The sequence below is a fragment of the Bos mutus genome, chromosome 4, assembly GCF_027580195.1.
Source record: "Bos mutus isolate GX-2022 chromosome 4, NWIPB_WYAK_1.1, whole genome shotgun sequence".
Lineage (NCBI taxonomy): Eukaryota > Metazoa > Chordata > Mammalia > Artiodactyla > Bovidae > Bos > Bos mutus.
The window spans coordinates 102365865-102382069 of NC_091620.1; the positions used below are offsets into that span (position 1 = coordinate 102365865).

General features: G+C 48.4%; 1 protein-coding gene across 8 annotated transcripts in view; it reads left to right on the top strand.

Moving 5' to 3' along the window:
• ICA1 (islet cell autoantigen 1) overlaps positions 1-14063 on the top strand; it is a 163248-nt gene extending 149185 nt beyond the window's left edge. For 5 of the 8 annotated variants that reach the window (XM_070369792.1, XM_070369791.1, XM_070369794.1 and 2 more), the window contains exons 14-15: positions 10982-11068; positions 13236-14062. In XM_070369792.1, coding sequence (XP_070225893.1) covers positions 10982-11068; positions 13236-13357 — 209 coding nt within the window. In that variant the 3' untranslated portion in view covers positions 13358-14062. Of the gene's footprint in view, positions 1-10981; positions 11069-13235 lie in introns of all 8 variants that reach the window. The other 3 variants (XM_070369796.1, XM_070369798.1, XM_070369797.1) reach the window with 2 other exon arrangements.
• Positions 14064-16205: the final 2142 nt, after the last annotated feature.

The window sequence follows — 16205 nt, forward strand, 5'->3', positions numbered from 1 at the left end:
TAGCTGAGTTCTCCCATATACTCGTGAGACAACGTTCCCATAGACATGGGGCTTTCTGGGTGCTTCTTCCCTCTCCCACCATGGCCCACCCCTTTCCTGAGTACGCCCTCAGCTCAGCCATTCCTGTTCTGCCTGAAACACATGGCCCAACAGAAACAGTTTTCACACTGATCAAAAGTGATGAGACACCTTGGTAAGGGTTCAAGGTACCCCAGAGCTCACCAGCAGCTCACATGCTGGTTCAGAATTATTGATGTGCAGAGCAGATTGATTCTGAGTGCAGAAACTAACACTCAGGTTGAAAGTTAAATTTTTAAGTTGGAGTTTCTAAACAAACAGACCTTGAGAAGGAAACCATTTTAGTATCTGAAGGCTTTTCTGCTCTTTCCATGTTTTAATTATAAGGCAAGGATTGCTGTTCAGAAGTTCTCAAATTGTTTTGATTTTTCCATGAATTTAGGTTATCTCCTTAATAAACAGCATGTTTATCTGGCACTTAGAGATGAGAACAAACAGCAGAGCTGGAATGATTAAGTAATTATGGGCTATTATTAAAAAAAAAAACACTCAGGTCTTTGGAGATGAGATCATGGACGTGGCAAAAGTTGGTGGGCAAGACCAAAAGAAAATCTTTCCTCTTTTTTATGAAATACGTGTTTCCTTTCATCTTCCTTTTTTAGTCCTATTTTGTAGCCGTCTCATTTATTCTCAGTAATGAGGTTAGAGATGAGAGGGATAACTGCAATCCAAAACTACTTCTCTGCCCTGAGTCTCACCCAAGTTTCACCACCTCTTTTGCCGGAACCCCAGATGAACAGGGTTGCCAGAGACCAGGTTTCACCCCCACCCACCTGTGGTGCAGGCGCTAACAAGGCGTGGGAGAGTCGGGAGAGGCAGGGCCGGAGCGGGATCCACGGCTCAAAGCTCAGGGCTGCTAGAGACCCTCCAGCTGTGCTGCAGGGCGAATGCCGCCCCCCCAAAGCCCCCAGCTTTGGAGACACCTGGGCGCCTGCTGCCACCAGGAGCACTGGTGGCCTCCTTAGCTGGGGTGGCTGAGCATCACTGTCTCATGGGCACCTCGGGCTGACAGTGAGAACTCAGAGCTTCACATCCTCTTCCTGAGCGGGTGGAGCAAGACCTGAGAGCAAGACCTGAGCTCAGGCCCAGAGCACTGTCCCCGGAACTCTGCCCGAGAGCTGAGACAGGAGCAGCAGCCATGGGCTTGGCACTTCAGCCTTGCCCCACGGCCAGGAGAAAGGCCCATGGCACACTTGGGGCTGAGGAGGGAGTGGGCCACGGCACGAGAGATGCAAGCTGGCACTACGGAAAGAGAAAGAGGTACTTTAAAGGGAAGTCATTTATGTCTCAGGCAAACAATTTCACTGGAGGTTGCTGCCCTAGTAGCACTGAAGCAAGATTCTTATTTGTCCAGCAAATATGTATTGAGTCCTCTGGGTGCCAGGCACTGGGGAATCACCTGAGAACAAAACAGGCAAGGCTTCTGCCTTCCAGGAACTCACATTCTAATGGAGAGGAGATAATTGTGGTGCTGGAGAAGACTCTTTAAAGTCCCTTGAATAGCCAGGAGATCCAACCAGTCAATCCTGAAGGAAATCAACTCTGAATATTCATTAGAAGGACTGACGCTGAATCTCCAATACTTCGGTTACCTGATGTAAAGAACCACCTTATTAGAAAAGACTCTGATGCTGGGAAAGATTGAGGGCAGAAGGAGAAGGCAATGACAGAGGATGAGATGGTTGGGTGGCATCATTGACTCAATGGATATGAGTGTGAGCAAACTCCTGGAGATAGTGAAGGACAGGGAAGCCTGGTGTGCTGCAGTCCACAACGTTGCAGAGAGTCGGACCCGATGAGCGACTGAGCAACAGCAACAAAACATAATGAAAAAGCAAATCACATTGTAGGTTAGACAGTTACCAATGATATGGAGAAAAGGAGAAGCAGAGCCAGAGCTATTCTTGGGGGAATGGCAGAGTAGGTCAGGGAGAGAACTAAATGGACTCTTACTGAGAAGATGAGGTCTGAGCAGAGACTCGCAGGAGGCCGGAGAATTAGCCATGTGGAGATCTAGGCAGGGAAACCCCTGTGCCCAAAGGGAGGGTCTGCAGGAGGAGCACTGGGGTTGGAGTGAGAAGAAGTGCTCGGAAAGGAGATGAGCTGGGTCACATAGGCCTTGTAGTTGTTAGAAGAACTTAGGAACCATCATAGCATCTTGGACCAAGGATGGACAAGATCTGGTTTACCATTTACAAGACCCATCTGGCTGCCAAAAGTTTCATTTCCTCTGCTGAGGTTCTGTCAGGATCAATGTTAAAGAAGTCATTTTGTAATCTCTGAGTTATCCTGTTTTCTTTGCATGTGTGTGTGTGTGTGTGTGTGTGCTTAGTTGCTCAGTTGTGTCCGACTTTTTGCGACCCTATGGACTGTAGCCCACCAGGTTCCTCTGTCCATGGGATTCTCCAGGAAAAAATATTGTGGGTTGCCATTTCCTTCTTCAGAGGATCTTCCTGAACCAGACATCAGACCCACATCTCCTGCACTGGCAGGCAGATTCTTTACCACTGAGCCACCAGGGAAGACCAGATATTAGGTATTAGACTCACTAAATAATTCTCAGCAGAGACTCAAGTCATCTGAAGGAGCTTTCTACTTCTCCACAGATGTGGTCTTCTTATCCGTGGGTTAGCCCCCACTTCAGAGACACTGAGGTCTAAAACTGATCTCCTTTATCACGGTAAAATGACAAGAACGAGCTCTGCGTATGGCACGTGCAATGGGCCAAGCGCTGCCCCACGTGCTTTAGGTGTGTTATTTCATCCTCACCACACCCTTCCCAGACAGGCAGGCAGGCAAGCACTGGTGTCATCTCCAACTTGCAGCCTGGGAAACAGAGAAACAGGGAGTAAGTAATTTGCCCCAGATTAGACCTCTGGTAGGAGGCAGGCTGGATTGTGGGCCTGAGCCACTAGACTCCAGAGCTCATGCTTTTCGCAAATCTCTGCTGTTGCCACCAAGTACCACATCTCTGATGGCAACCGGGATTCCCCGACGGGCTCCCTCGGCCTCGCCTTGGGTGCTTCTAGAGGAGCCGGAGTTGTAATGACTGTAACCTCGGTCCTAGGCATATAGAGACCAAGGCAACCACACGGTCATGGAGGAGAGATGTGGGTGTGGGAAGGAAGGTTTGTGTCAACCACAAAACGTGGATGACGTTCCAGAATTTTGTTGTTGTTCTTCGGTTGTTCAGTCTTGTCCGACTCTTTTGTGACTCCATGGACTGTACTCCACCAGGCTCTTTTGTCCATGGAATTCTCCAGGCAAGAATACTGGAGTGGGTTGCCATTCCCTTCTCCAGGGGAGCTTCCTGATCCAGGGATCGAACCCCTGTCTCCTGTGTCTCCTGCATTGAAGGCAGATTCTTGACCCACTGAGCCAGTGGAGAAGCCTGATGTTTCAGAACAAATATGTGAATTTGAGATTATCTCCACAGCCTTTGCCGGTGCCTGCCGTCGCCCCTCGTTGACTCTAGCGCTGACCTGCTCAGTCTGGCCACCACTCTTGTGGCTTTCTGTGAGGACCAGGTGGAGCTGCATCCTCGGGGTCCGAGGGTCCGCAGGGGAGAGGTGGGCAGCTGTCTGGAGGCAGGCGCAGACATCTCGGGATCTTTCCCCTCTCTGCCCCCTCTGCACTGCCCCCTGCCTTATCCACCTTCACTTCCTCAGTCTCTCCCCTTCTTACCTCTCCGTTCTCCTCTGCCTCCCTCTCCTCTTCGGCCTCCCTTTGCCTTGGGGAAGCAGAAAGAACAGGGGAGCAGTGGATTTCGTAAGAGAACAATTATATCTTCCTTCCCCACCTACTTCAAGCTCTAGAAGAGCAAAACAAAGGAACTTACATTTAGGATCAAGTTGTGCTGAAAAATGTGAAGGAGTCAATTTTAGCAAGGCTTTCTAAGAGTTTCTGAAGTTGCCAGCATGATAGGGGCCAGGATTTTCTGTGTCACCCAGCGATGAGAAATTGCACCTTCCTGAGGTCTCTTCCAGTGAGGAGGATGGGGCCACCCAGAGGCGCTGCCTGAGGCAGAGACCCGGCCAGGCCTTCTTAGACATTCTTCTCCATTCCCACCAGCATCAAGATTTAATTTAGAAACAGATGCTGATACTGAAAAGATAACCATCTGCTCAAAATAAATCCACCAGGACATCTTCTAATTTAGGATCCTGCCAACCACAGTTAGGCATCTTGTTCCAGAATCTCACAAACATACAGCCCTTTGTTCCTTCTGGATGTTCTTTTGTTTCAGCTAATCCTGAGGTGTTGTTGCCATCTGGGTGGGTTTCTACTTAAAGCCAATGTCATGTCAAGCTTAGCCTTATCTCAGATTCGCCTTTCCTTGACCAGAGCTCACCTCTTGCTGTCTCTGGCTTAGCCTGGCTCTGGGTAACTGATGTTTCCAGGCCTCAAATGGAATAACGTGAAAGAAAAGGCTGTGGGCTGCATTTAAAGATAATTTGAACAGAGAGTATGAGCCACTGGCATTTTTATTTGTTCCATCAAAGAAGCAGCACTTTCTAAACCTGTTAGGGCTCATCCCCAGGTCTTGGCTAAATTCTTGCAGAAATTAAGTGCCTCTATTAGTCCATAGAAGGAACCTTGGTGACCATCTTCTCCCCCCTCATTTACACATGAAGTGAGGTGAAGTGAAGCCGCTCAGTCATGTCCGACTCTTTGCGACCCCATGGACTGTAGCCCACCAGGCTTCTCAGTCTACGGGATTTTCCAGGCAAGAATACTGGAGTGGGATGCCATTTCCTTCTCCAGGGGATCTTCCCGACCCAGGGATCAAACCCAGGCCTCGCGCATTGTAGGCAGACGCTTTACCCTCTGAGCCACGAAGGAAGCCTTCAAGGCTTACACATTTACACATGAAGGGTCCCCAAAGGGGACCTTCTCATGACTTGCCGAGTTGCTGTGGTTTTATCCACCATCCACATAATGTTTAAACTCTTCTGCTGCTGTTCAGTCGCTGAGTCGTATCAGACTCTTCTGCTTCCTGATGGACTGTGGCTCGCCAGGCCCCTCTATCCATGGGATTTCTCAGGCAAGAATACTGGAGTGGGTTGCCATTTCCTCCTCCAGGGGATCTTCCCCAACCAGAGATGAACATGCGTCTCCTGCATTGGCAGGAGAATTGGCTCAATTCTTTACCATTGAGCCACCTGGAAAGCCTCAGCTTGGCATAAACAAACACAAGCTACACTAAACTCCTCAGCTTGGCTTCTGAGGTCCTTCAGGGCCTGACCCTGGTGTCATCACTGCCCATACCTCCCATGCCTTCACTGAGCATGACTTAATGGCACTACTCTGCTGGGGACCATGTGTCATGTCTAAGCTGGACTCCAGGGAACCCGACTCTGCCCTCCCCCCAGAGCATTCCACCACTTCACACGTGATGTTCTGCCTGGCTAACTCCTCACCCTTCAGGTGCTCATGTTCAGCATATCATCCAGGGGCTCCCTCAGCAGTCAGTGCTGGCTATTTCTGCTCTCCATCCCCTTTATACACAGTACTTAATCATTCCTCTCATTTCACCTCATTGTAAAATGGGCTGAATTTTCTGTCTTGCTTCACATTGTCACAGGCAGGGTCCATGTTTGTGTTGCTCACACATCATATTTCCCAAACATAGCTCAGTGCCTGGAATCAATGTTCCAAAAAGACATCTGGGTGGATGGGCTGATGGATGAATGGATGGATGGCAGACAGGAAGGAAGGGAGAGATCCAACTGACACTGCATCACTAATTGAAGAGAAAAAGGTCTGAAGACAATCTCAGGGGTTGGTTCTCATGTGTGCTGAGTGATAGCAGAAACCCAGAATCATTGGATGTACTGAGCGCCTGCTCTTCAGCCTCTGTATGCCCTGGTTTCACCCACGAGCTCCCATTTTATCCATACAACAACCTAATGAGGTAGGAATTTTTATCCACCCTTTGCCAGTATGGAAACTGGGGCTCAGAGAAGGTGTGGACGGCAGGCTGGTGCCTGGCCACAATAGCCATGGTCTTCCCACATTCCCCTTCATGGCCAGCCCTGTCCCAGAGCGCCCAGGGCTCTGCTCATCAACCCAGCCTGGGCTTCTACCCTCCCAGTCAGTGAAATTACACTCATGGTAAAGCGCTACGCTGGGTGGTGTTACTTTGGCCTCACTTGCTGCTCTAGCTAGCTAGTATTATTTCTGGCCGATTTATATTTTCCCTTATGTCAGTAAAGGGGGCAGGATTGCTCCAATAAAATTTTATATATGTTTCCTGTAGACGGGTAGCGCAGTTGACATATCAAAGGAACCGAGAACTTGGCTCGTCAGCTTGCCCCCAGAGCTCTCAGTCTCATCTGCCCCACGCTGCACCACCCCGTCTCCTGACACAGTTTCTCTGAGATGGGGAAGACATCCTTCCAGCCACACCTTCCTGTTAAAAACGCCTCAGCCAACAAACACCAACTGAAGAGCAGTTGATGGCAATTTTAGGAATATTAGCAACACTGAGTTCTCTGTAAATAGCATTTTTTCCTGACAGAAGCCAAGACGTTTGAAGTCTGGCTTGGCATTCCATCCATAATTACCCTAGTTGTACCCCTCCCCTAAAGAATTCCCAAAGCAGTATGAGTGAGAGTGAAACTGCAGCTCAGCTTAGTATTTGCTTAAAACATATATATATGGGTTTCCCTGGTGGCTCAGTGGTAAAGAATTCACCTACCAACGCAGGAGACGTGGGTTGGGAAAGATCCCCTGGAGAAGGAAATGGGAACCCACTGCAGTGCTCTTGCCGGGAAAATCCAAAGGAGAGCGAGCCTGGCGGGCAACAGTTCACGGGGTTGCAAAAGAGTCAGACACGACGTAGCAACTAAACAACAATGACAATATATACATATATAGCTGGGGTCACAACCATAATATTTCCTCCCCTCATGTGCGAATGGTTGGATTGTTAGATTTATGCTTAATAGGTGTTCTGAAGAGAAATTGTGATTTGGCCAACTGGCTGTTTCTGCTTCACATTGTAGGACAAAAGAACAGTGATATGCCATGTCTTTGGGAAACTCTGAGGTCTACCTTCCCCATCATCTATCATCTTCGTCCCCAAAGGGGCAGTGTGTTTATGCACATCCTCCTCCATGTCCTTTGCAGCAGAGAAGCCCCCAAGTCTGTAGATTCTCCATGTTGCTTTTATGGTTCCTGAGTGTTTAGGTGAGCAATATTCAGAACTCCATACTTACAAAGGGATCTAATTAGAAGACATTGTCTTTATAAAGACAAGGCTTCCCTTGTGGCTCAGCTGGTAAAGAATCCACCTGCAATGCTGGAGACCTGGGTTCGATCCCTGGGTTGGAAAGATCCCCTGGAGAAGGGATAGGCTACCAACTTCATGAGAATTCCATGAACTGTATAATCCATGGGGTTGCAAAGATTTTTGGAAAAGGAAATGGCAACCCACTTCAGTATTCTTGCCTGGAGAATCCCCATGGACAGAGGAGTCTGGCGAGCTACAGTCCTTGGGGTCACAAAGAGTCAGACACAACTGAAGCGACTTGGCACAGTCTTTATAAAGGAGCCTGCCATTACAATCCTTTAAATGATAGGCTTTAAAATATGACTTGTATTTCTGGGACTCTAAAAATATGACTTGATATACAGACGTTCTGTTTGTTTATAACCATTCGGGAATATGCCCATCACATACAGCGAGGGGGTCTGTGTTTTGACGTGTGCATTTATTTCTGCTTCCTTGAGGAATGTGTTCTATCTTATACTCTGAAAAAAGACAACGATTGAACCTGCCTCTTTTCCAGCATTCTCTGGAGCCAAATGTTGTGCGTGTTTTTGAAATGGGAAGAATTATCTCATGTTCCCACTGTATCGGCATTTAGAGATGGGGGAGGGGTGGCCTTCCACACCTCTCACGTGCCTTTTCTCTGCATCCATTTGGATTCTGTCTGGAAGTGTGGGCCTCCCTGAACTCAGAGAGCCCAATGGGGTCAAGGAGCTTAAAGCTTCGGGAGCTGGGAGGTGGGTGCTCTCTGTTTCTGAGGAGAGCTTCGCTCCTTGCCCCAGCTCTGGCTTCAACAGAAATGAACCTGATCCTGCCAGAGATGGTGGCCATGGCAGCTCCTTAGGAGCCATCTATGGCAGTACCTCCCACACTACACTCGCATGAGGGTTGCTGAGGGTTTGCAGTTCCTTGGACTCCACCCCGGGGATTCTCATTTAGTAGGTGATGTCCCAGCTGCTGGGGCAGGCACCACACTTTGAGAAGCCCTGCCCTAAGAGACAGGGGCCAGGCTGCTAGCATTGAGAAAAGGTTGTGTGAGGTTTCTGCCAAGCATAGGTGGATCCTGACCCTAAATGTCCAGGAGAGGATTGTAGGGAAAGATGAAATTGACCCAGTTAGATGCTACCTCTTTCAGCGTTATTTGGCACTTAGCGAGACTGCGATTTTAACTTTCCACATTTACCACTATTTATGTGATTAGGGTTTGGAAGGAAAATGCCAATGGGCCAATTTTCTAGGAACCAGGGAGGTTATGTTACTCCTGGATTTCACCAAATACTGGTCATTTTTTTAAAAACGGCTTTATTGAACTATAATTTACATACCATGATATTCATCCATTGTAGGGGAACAGTTCAAGGATTTCTGGTAAATTTATATTGTGTAGCCATCACCACAGTCTAGTGGGAGAACATTTCCATCTTCCAAAAAAGTTCCCTTAAAATCTGGTGCCTTTTTTTGTTTGTGAAATATGTTAATAACATGTTCAAGTACCATCCCAATGAATAGCAATACTTTTAAAACTCTCTGTACTTTTTCAATATTTTAAACCCAATAAATAGGTCACAGGCAGCCTGTTTCATTTGTCCTTGGTTAGTCTTTATAGGGTTTTCAATGTGCTCAGTGGTAAAGAATCCACCTGCTAATGCCAGAGCTGCAGGAGACTTGGGTTTGATCCCCGGGTCAGGAAGATCCCCTGGAGAATGAAATGGCAACCCACTCCAGAATTCTTGCCTGGGAAATCCCATGGACAAAGGAGCCTTCATGAGCTACAGCCCATGAAGGTACAGAGAGTCAGACATGACTGAGCACACATGTGCACAGTCTCTGTTTGTATGCTGCTTGCCTAAAAAGAAAGAATCCAACCAGTGAGTATGATGCATCTCCAGTGGCAAGCACTGCTTTTCCATCTCTCAAAATAATGTTTCATAAGTGTGGTTCTCATGATTTAAGAGTCCTTCGGTGGTTATCTGAATTTCAACACTCGTCATGTGCCCAGGTAGTGCCCTAAAGAACGTAAAGATGAATCATACGTGGTCCCTGCCTTCAAGGGGCTCAGAACTCCAGAAGATGAGACAAAAGTAGCAGCTAATCAATATCAGTTCAGTTCAGTCACTCAGTCATGTCCGACTCTTGGCAACCCCATGGACTGCAGCACGCCAGGCTAATCGATATGCTATGATTCTAAAGTGGGTCCCTTATTACAAATCCTAAGTATAGGGTAAACAAGTAATCCTAAGTATAGGGTATAGTATTGCATCTTCTCATTTCTGTAGCATATGCCGAGTGAGTTTCTTGCCCCCGAAGTTGGTTTCACTGCCACCAACTTGGTGACAGCTGAACTCTGCCATCCAAACGTAGCATCCTTATCAGAGACCAAACTTTTTCTGTAGAAGACACTGTGAGCAGAGCATCCCAGGGAAAGGATGTGGTTTGAACTATTTGGAGCCCACAGTGATGCGTCACCTGATGGTCTGTGTTTCACAGTGAGCATCACCAGTGACTCAGTCCACACACACCTACCTGTACCACAGTAGGTATTATGGAGCACACTGAAGAAACAGTTTCTTGTTTCTTGGAGAAGACAGGACTTACACATGAAGAATTAAAGCAGATGTACAAAGAAGTATATGGTAAAGTTCTAAATTAAATGAGTTATCCTGGGACATCCAGCAGAGGCAGTAAATGCTGGGGGGAACTAGGCTTGCTCCCCACCCCACAAAACAGGACTGCTGCACACCTCTTAATCATTAGCAACAGGAAGAGCCCAGGGGGCCTTCAGAACCTTGGGTTAGACAAGATCAGTGCTATCATAAGGATATGGCATCAAGTTAAGGTGGACATTCTTCCCTCTCTTATATTTGGACTGGGCTGCCAATTATCTGTATTAACTAAATTTCACAATTTAAATTAGCTGTATGGAAAATAAATGAACTGGATCATATTGGAAATAGAGAAGACCAGTCATTCACTAATTCTGTCACTGCATTTAATGGTGCTCACTTTTTGTGACATGGGCACAAATGGTGCCCATTTGTAACAGACAAACAAGGCACCTGATTTCCTAGGAACACTATTGATAATCTTTGGTGTGACCATGAAATGATGTCACTTGGTAAGAAAGATGGGTATAAAATTGAAAGCAAGAATGCTTTGACCTTAGCAATTTCTCATTTGCAGTCTTCCCCCTAATTTTCCATACTTTCAAGTTGGTGTTCGTTAGTCACTCAGTCATGTCCAACTCTTTGCCATCCCATGGACTGTAGCCCACGAGGCTCCCCTGTCTATGGAATTCTCCAGGCCAGAATACTGGAGTGGGTTTCCATTTCATTTTCCAGGGAATCTTCCCGACCCAGGGACCGAGCCCCAGTCTCCTGCATTGCAGGCAGATTGTTTACCATCTGAGTCACCAGGGAAGCCCTTTTGAAGTGGGCAAGATTATACATATCCACACTCCTCTGAAACGTATTCCAGATATGAGGCACAAGGAAGAAGGGTCCTGGCACACCAGCCTCCTCTCTCTTTGGAGGCCATCCTAGTTGACAGCCGTGTGTGTGCCTCACATGGAACTGACGAGACAGTGTGGCTGCTCTTCCCTAAGATCTAACGACCTCTGGTTTTGGACATTAGGCTGGTCAGAGAGCAGTGTCAGTCCTTCTCCTCCATGGCCAGCACCCAAGGCAAGCAGTGCAAATGTCAACTACCCTGCAGTGAAAGGTAATATCATTCTCTCCCCCTTAAGTGACGGTCACCTTCCTTTCCATCGACCTAACACTCTTTGCTTTATCTCTTTACTAATTTCCATTGGAGCACCTGGGATTCAGAGGCGGGGCTACAAGGGCTGAGAGCTGTGCATGATCCTAGGAACTAACATTTTAACTTTTTCCTGGCTTAAGGTCCTCATTCATAATTGGCTTTATCAGATCTAATGAGGAGGACTCAGATATCTGTCTGTATGTGACCGGGTGTTCCCCAAAACTGGATGACAACAGTAAGGGAGAAAATGGCCTCAGAGATTGGGATCCTTAGCTGAAAATACCATTGCTTCCACCAGACAAAGCATTTGATTAATGCTTTTTGCAAAGAGCCAGGCGCCTTAGTTGTCAAAAAAGGGCCTTTCAAGCTTGTGAAATCTACTCTCTTTTGAGACAGAACATCTGCCTGAGGAAGATCTCATCTGTCTTTGCATCTCTCTCTCTTCCTTTGGTCATCACGTTCCCTGTGTTGACCACAGGACATTAAAGGAAATGTCAGTTTTATTATCGTCAGAGAGCGTTTCCCTTGATGTTCTTTTGGGTGTTGCGCAAATAGTTGCCCCTGGTTTTCCCTCCCACAGGGGAGGTCTGGGGAATGGGAGGATTTCCCTCCCCGCAAGTATAATCACCTGGCTACTCACAGCTGGGCCACACCCACCATCGGAAAGCCCCCGGGGAGGGGAGAGGAGGGTGGAGTGTATTTCACTGGCCTATCACTAAGATATCTTGATACTCTCTATCAAGAACAGACTAATCCTCCAAAATCAGTCATGCTCCATACAGTTTCTTTAGACCTCCTACAGGACTAAAGAAAGACAAGTTATAGCCCCTTTAAAAAATTTTAAAAATGTCTCCCTCATCCCCACCAAGCTATATTGAGCTCTCTGTAAAGTCTCAGTTTATCATATCAAAATAAACCAAGAGTTTTAGGGGCTAACTGCACGCTGTGAAATTAATGTTAGATAGTAACAGCTTGCATATTACTAACTACTCTTGTTTGCAATAGCTTATCTCTGTAATAGATGCATTGTTGTCTCATTATAAAGTAATGTATTTACAAGAGACAGGAAAAAAGGATAAAGGGAGGAAAAATCAGAACCATAAAGGGATCAGTACACTGTCTTTATGTTTAAGTGCCATTTTAGTGAAAAGATCAAAGGCCCTGTGTATGTTGGCATAATCCCATCAGTACTCACCATCACACAATTCATAGAAGCACTTTAAGCAACTCGTCCTACCAGTATTTTTTGAGATTCTTCATAACCAGATGGCAAGCACATTCCTAGCTGCTTTTGGTTAGAAGGATAACCTGTCAGACATTTTCTTCATGTTTTTGATGGTCCCACCTGTTGGAGAAAGAAAAAAAAGCATAGGTCATCCAAGTCAATGAACTTAGATTCTCATGTGGAACGATTTATATAGAGAAGAGCCCCCAACTTCTTTGTAAATCTCTTGCATCAGGCACTCTTTTGAAAATGCCTTCCTCATCTGGAAAATAATTGGGGTCTGTCATCGTGGCATTCAAGAAGTTAGGGCAGGTGGTTCGGTAAAACAGCACTTGAAGGCAGGACTCTATGGAGCATGCAGGGTGAGGGGCTTGGGGACAATTTAGAGCCCAGTGGGGAAGGGGAGGCGTGTCTAAGGAGGTGTGTCTAAGGCCCCCTTCCTCTGATGGGAGAGGGTTAAAGAAGGCTGAAAAGAGTAATCACCCTATTTCTCTTGACCCAGCAGATTTGAAGATTCCTCCAGGGGACACTGGAAGGCACCTTACTTCCTGAGTCATTCAGTCTAGTTTCTGAAATGATTGCTATCTCCTGGTGGTGCTGAAGCACAGGGTCTGGGGTTTCAGGCAGCTCTGTGGGCTGTGGCCATCTGCTGGGTAGGGGTGCTGATTGGGGATTAACACAAGAGCTCACTGTGCAGATTTGTAAAGACCATGGTATAGAAATGTTACTCAGCCAACCAGCCAACAGTGGGGCATGGAATATCCTAACAAGGCTTAAAGACCAAAAGCAGCAGGGTTTGTCCGACTGAGCGTCTTCCCTCTTGAAGATGCTCCTGGCCCTGAAGCCTGACAGAGATGGGAGTTAGCAAGGAGGCTGTGCTAATGTGTCCTCTTCTCTCCCCAGAGCCTGCCAAGGCCTCCTCGGACCTGACTGCCTGGTTCAGCCTTTTTGCTGATCTCGACCCACTATCAAATCCTGATGCTATTGGGAAAACCGATAAAGAACATGAATTGCTCAATGCATGAGTCTGCTGCCTCCGTCTGGGAGGGAGCCCACAAGTGTCTCCAGATCAACACACCGGGGGGCTCACGGATGTAGGAAGTGATCAGTATGCTGTTTTAATATTTACGTGCCATTTTAATAAAATGAAAGGGTCAAAGGCCCTGTTTATATTAGAATTATTTACTCTCATTTGGTGTAAAGGGTGTCGGTGTGTCCTCTACGCGGACCTGATAGTGCCGGATGGTCTAGGAGCTGTGTCCAGGCCCATCAGCTGACAACTCCCTCTGCTGACTGCTGCTGTGTCACCGGGTTGCTACAAGGTCCAAGTTCACATCATAAATCTGCTTTGTGTTAGGTTGAAAGAAGGTGTCCTCCAGTCTCAGAGACAGCGGGAGTCTTAGGAGGCTTAAATGCCTCCTTTTATACCCCTGGCCCATGTCCCTCTTAAAGGGGGGCTGCAGGGAGACTCCCTCTTCCTGCCCAGCCACCTTCCAGCGAGCTACGGTGAAGCTCCAGCCAACCAAAGACTGCCCTGACCTTGCCTCCTGGGCCGCGGGTTCTCTCATGGGCAGAGGGACCGAGCTGGTCAGCGCTGCACAAACTTGTCTGTGGAAGCCAGCCATATCTGCAGATCTCAGCTCTCCAGCCCTCTCCTTGGCTGGAATTCAAAAGCATGTATTTCTGGAGCCCCGTGTGACATTAACTGTTTTTTTTTGTTTTTTTTTTTTTTTAATTAAATGGAAAAGATATTTGACACACAAAGTTAATGAGTCTGTTGGGGGGAAGGGGGGACTTGGTGGGGGCTGCTATGGGGTGGGGGGCTGGAGAGAGAGGAAAGAGGTCCCACCTGCATGAAACAGCCAATATGACCCAGACCTCCCCCAAATACTGCAGTGGAGGCAGCAGGGTGGACCCTTGGCTTACAGGGGAGAATAGCAGTTTTGCACATGGACACAAAACCCTGAATATTTGAAGGACTGAAGCTGAAGTTCCAATGCTTTGGCCACCTGATGCGAAGAGGTGACTCACTGGAAAAGACCTGATGCTGGGAAAGACTGAGGGCAAAAGGAGAAGAGGGTGGCAGAAGAAGAGATGGTTGGGTAGCATCACGAACTCAATGGACATGAGTTTGAGCAGACTCTAGGAGATAGTGAAAGACAGGGAAGCCTGGCTGCTGCAGTCCATGGGGTTGCAAAGAGTTGAACACGACCGAACAACAACCCAAAAGCGACTCAAATAGGCCCATCCCAGTCAGAGACTCGAGGGCTAGCGTCTCGCCGTCCCTCCCACGTCCCAGGTGATGCGCTCAGAGTCCACACAGGTGCACAGAAGCCAGTCTGCCGGATGCGTGGGCCCGCGGGGGTGGAGTCCGGGACCGCCCCACCGCAGTTCTGAGAGCTCAGCTAGGCCGGGAGGCGTCCTGAGTCCCGGGCGGCTTCTCCAAAGGCACAGAAACGCTGGGCCTCCCCGCCCCGGGGTGCGCGGCCCCAGCAGCAGCCCCAGCGGAACAGCCTGGAAGCCGGGCTGCGGGCAGACGGCGTCCAGCCCTCGGCGCATGCGCACAGTGGGTCCCGCGCTGCTCGCCTCTGGGCCAGACAAGCATGGCCGGCCATCGCTTTTGTTAGAATCTCATTTAGCAGATTCCTCAGCCTGGCTTTTGTGGTCTTTGAGGAGATGAATATACTGCCCCAGGGGCCCCACCTCGCTACCCCAACCTGCACATAAGCAGGAAGGCTCGCTGGACCCCTCGGACCCCTGTCCTCTCTAGGGCTGTGCGTTTGCTGCTCACTGAACCCGGGACGCTCCGTCTCCTTGCCCTCAGCAGCCTTCACGATGCTAGACCCCAGCTCTCCCACTGGGACGGCTCAAAGCGTAGCCCTCAGTTTTCCTTTGAGGAATTGCTGCTCCTCTCTCGCCAGGGCCTCCCATCTCAGAAGACCTGTGCCTGAGTCTACCACCGGGTGTTGCCACCCCACAAGACGAAGTCTTTTTATCTCCCTAAACCGTCTCCTCTCCCCGGTAATCGGCCCTCTGGAGTCACCTTGTAAGCACGGGAACTAATGACTGCCGAGTGAAGCTGCCCTGTGTGGGATGTTGATTACGGCCTCCTGGTTTTGTACTGGGTCCCATTTGTTTGCAGCTGTAAGGAGTTAAAGCAGGAGGGCCTGACCACCTCATCCAGGCTAGAGGCCCAGGGAGCTCGGTTGTCCAGGATCCCAAGGGGTGCAGCGGTTCTTTTCTGTTGAATGGATCACTGTAAATACTAACAGGTTGCATTTTTAAAGTTTGATCTGTGGGTGAAGGGGAGAGGAGGATTATGGTCATCGGACAGCCGTTGCTACAATTTAAAAATATGAGGCAGTTTTCTCCGGATTTCTACATTTTTGCTAAAAAAAAAAAAAAAAAAAAAAACTCATTCCCTTTTCTGTCTGCAGTGCACTTGGCCAGGCTCTTGATCCCTCTTGATAGGCATGTTTTGATCCAGGCTCACACAAAGCCCCTTCGACCACCTCTCCAGTCTAAGGAGAAGCAGCTGCTGCCTAATTCTCTTTTAAGTGGCCCGTGTGCCGGCCCTGCCCGGGGGCTTCCTCCAGGGTCTGCCTCAGGCCGGGCTGTCTCGTCGGGAAGTCGAAGGCGCCACCTCTTCATGCGCCAGTCTTGCTTCTCCTTAATTTTCATCCTGTGTCGTGAGGCTGCTCTGAACCCTCAGGGACACCAGAGAGCACCTGGTTCTTGGGAACTTCCCATCCCTTGGAGATGTTCCCCTCCCCTCTCCCCCTGCCCCCACCAATATAGAAAGAATATTCACATTTAGGGGAGGGAGCCAGGATGTTTCTATTTTCTCCTCCTTTCCCTGGCTGGCTTAGGCTT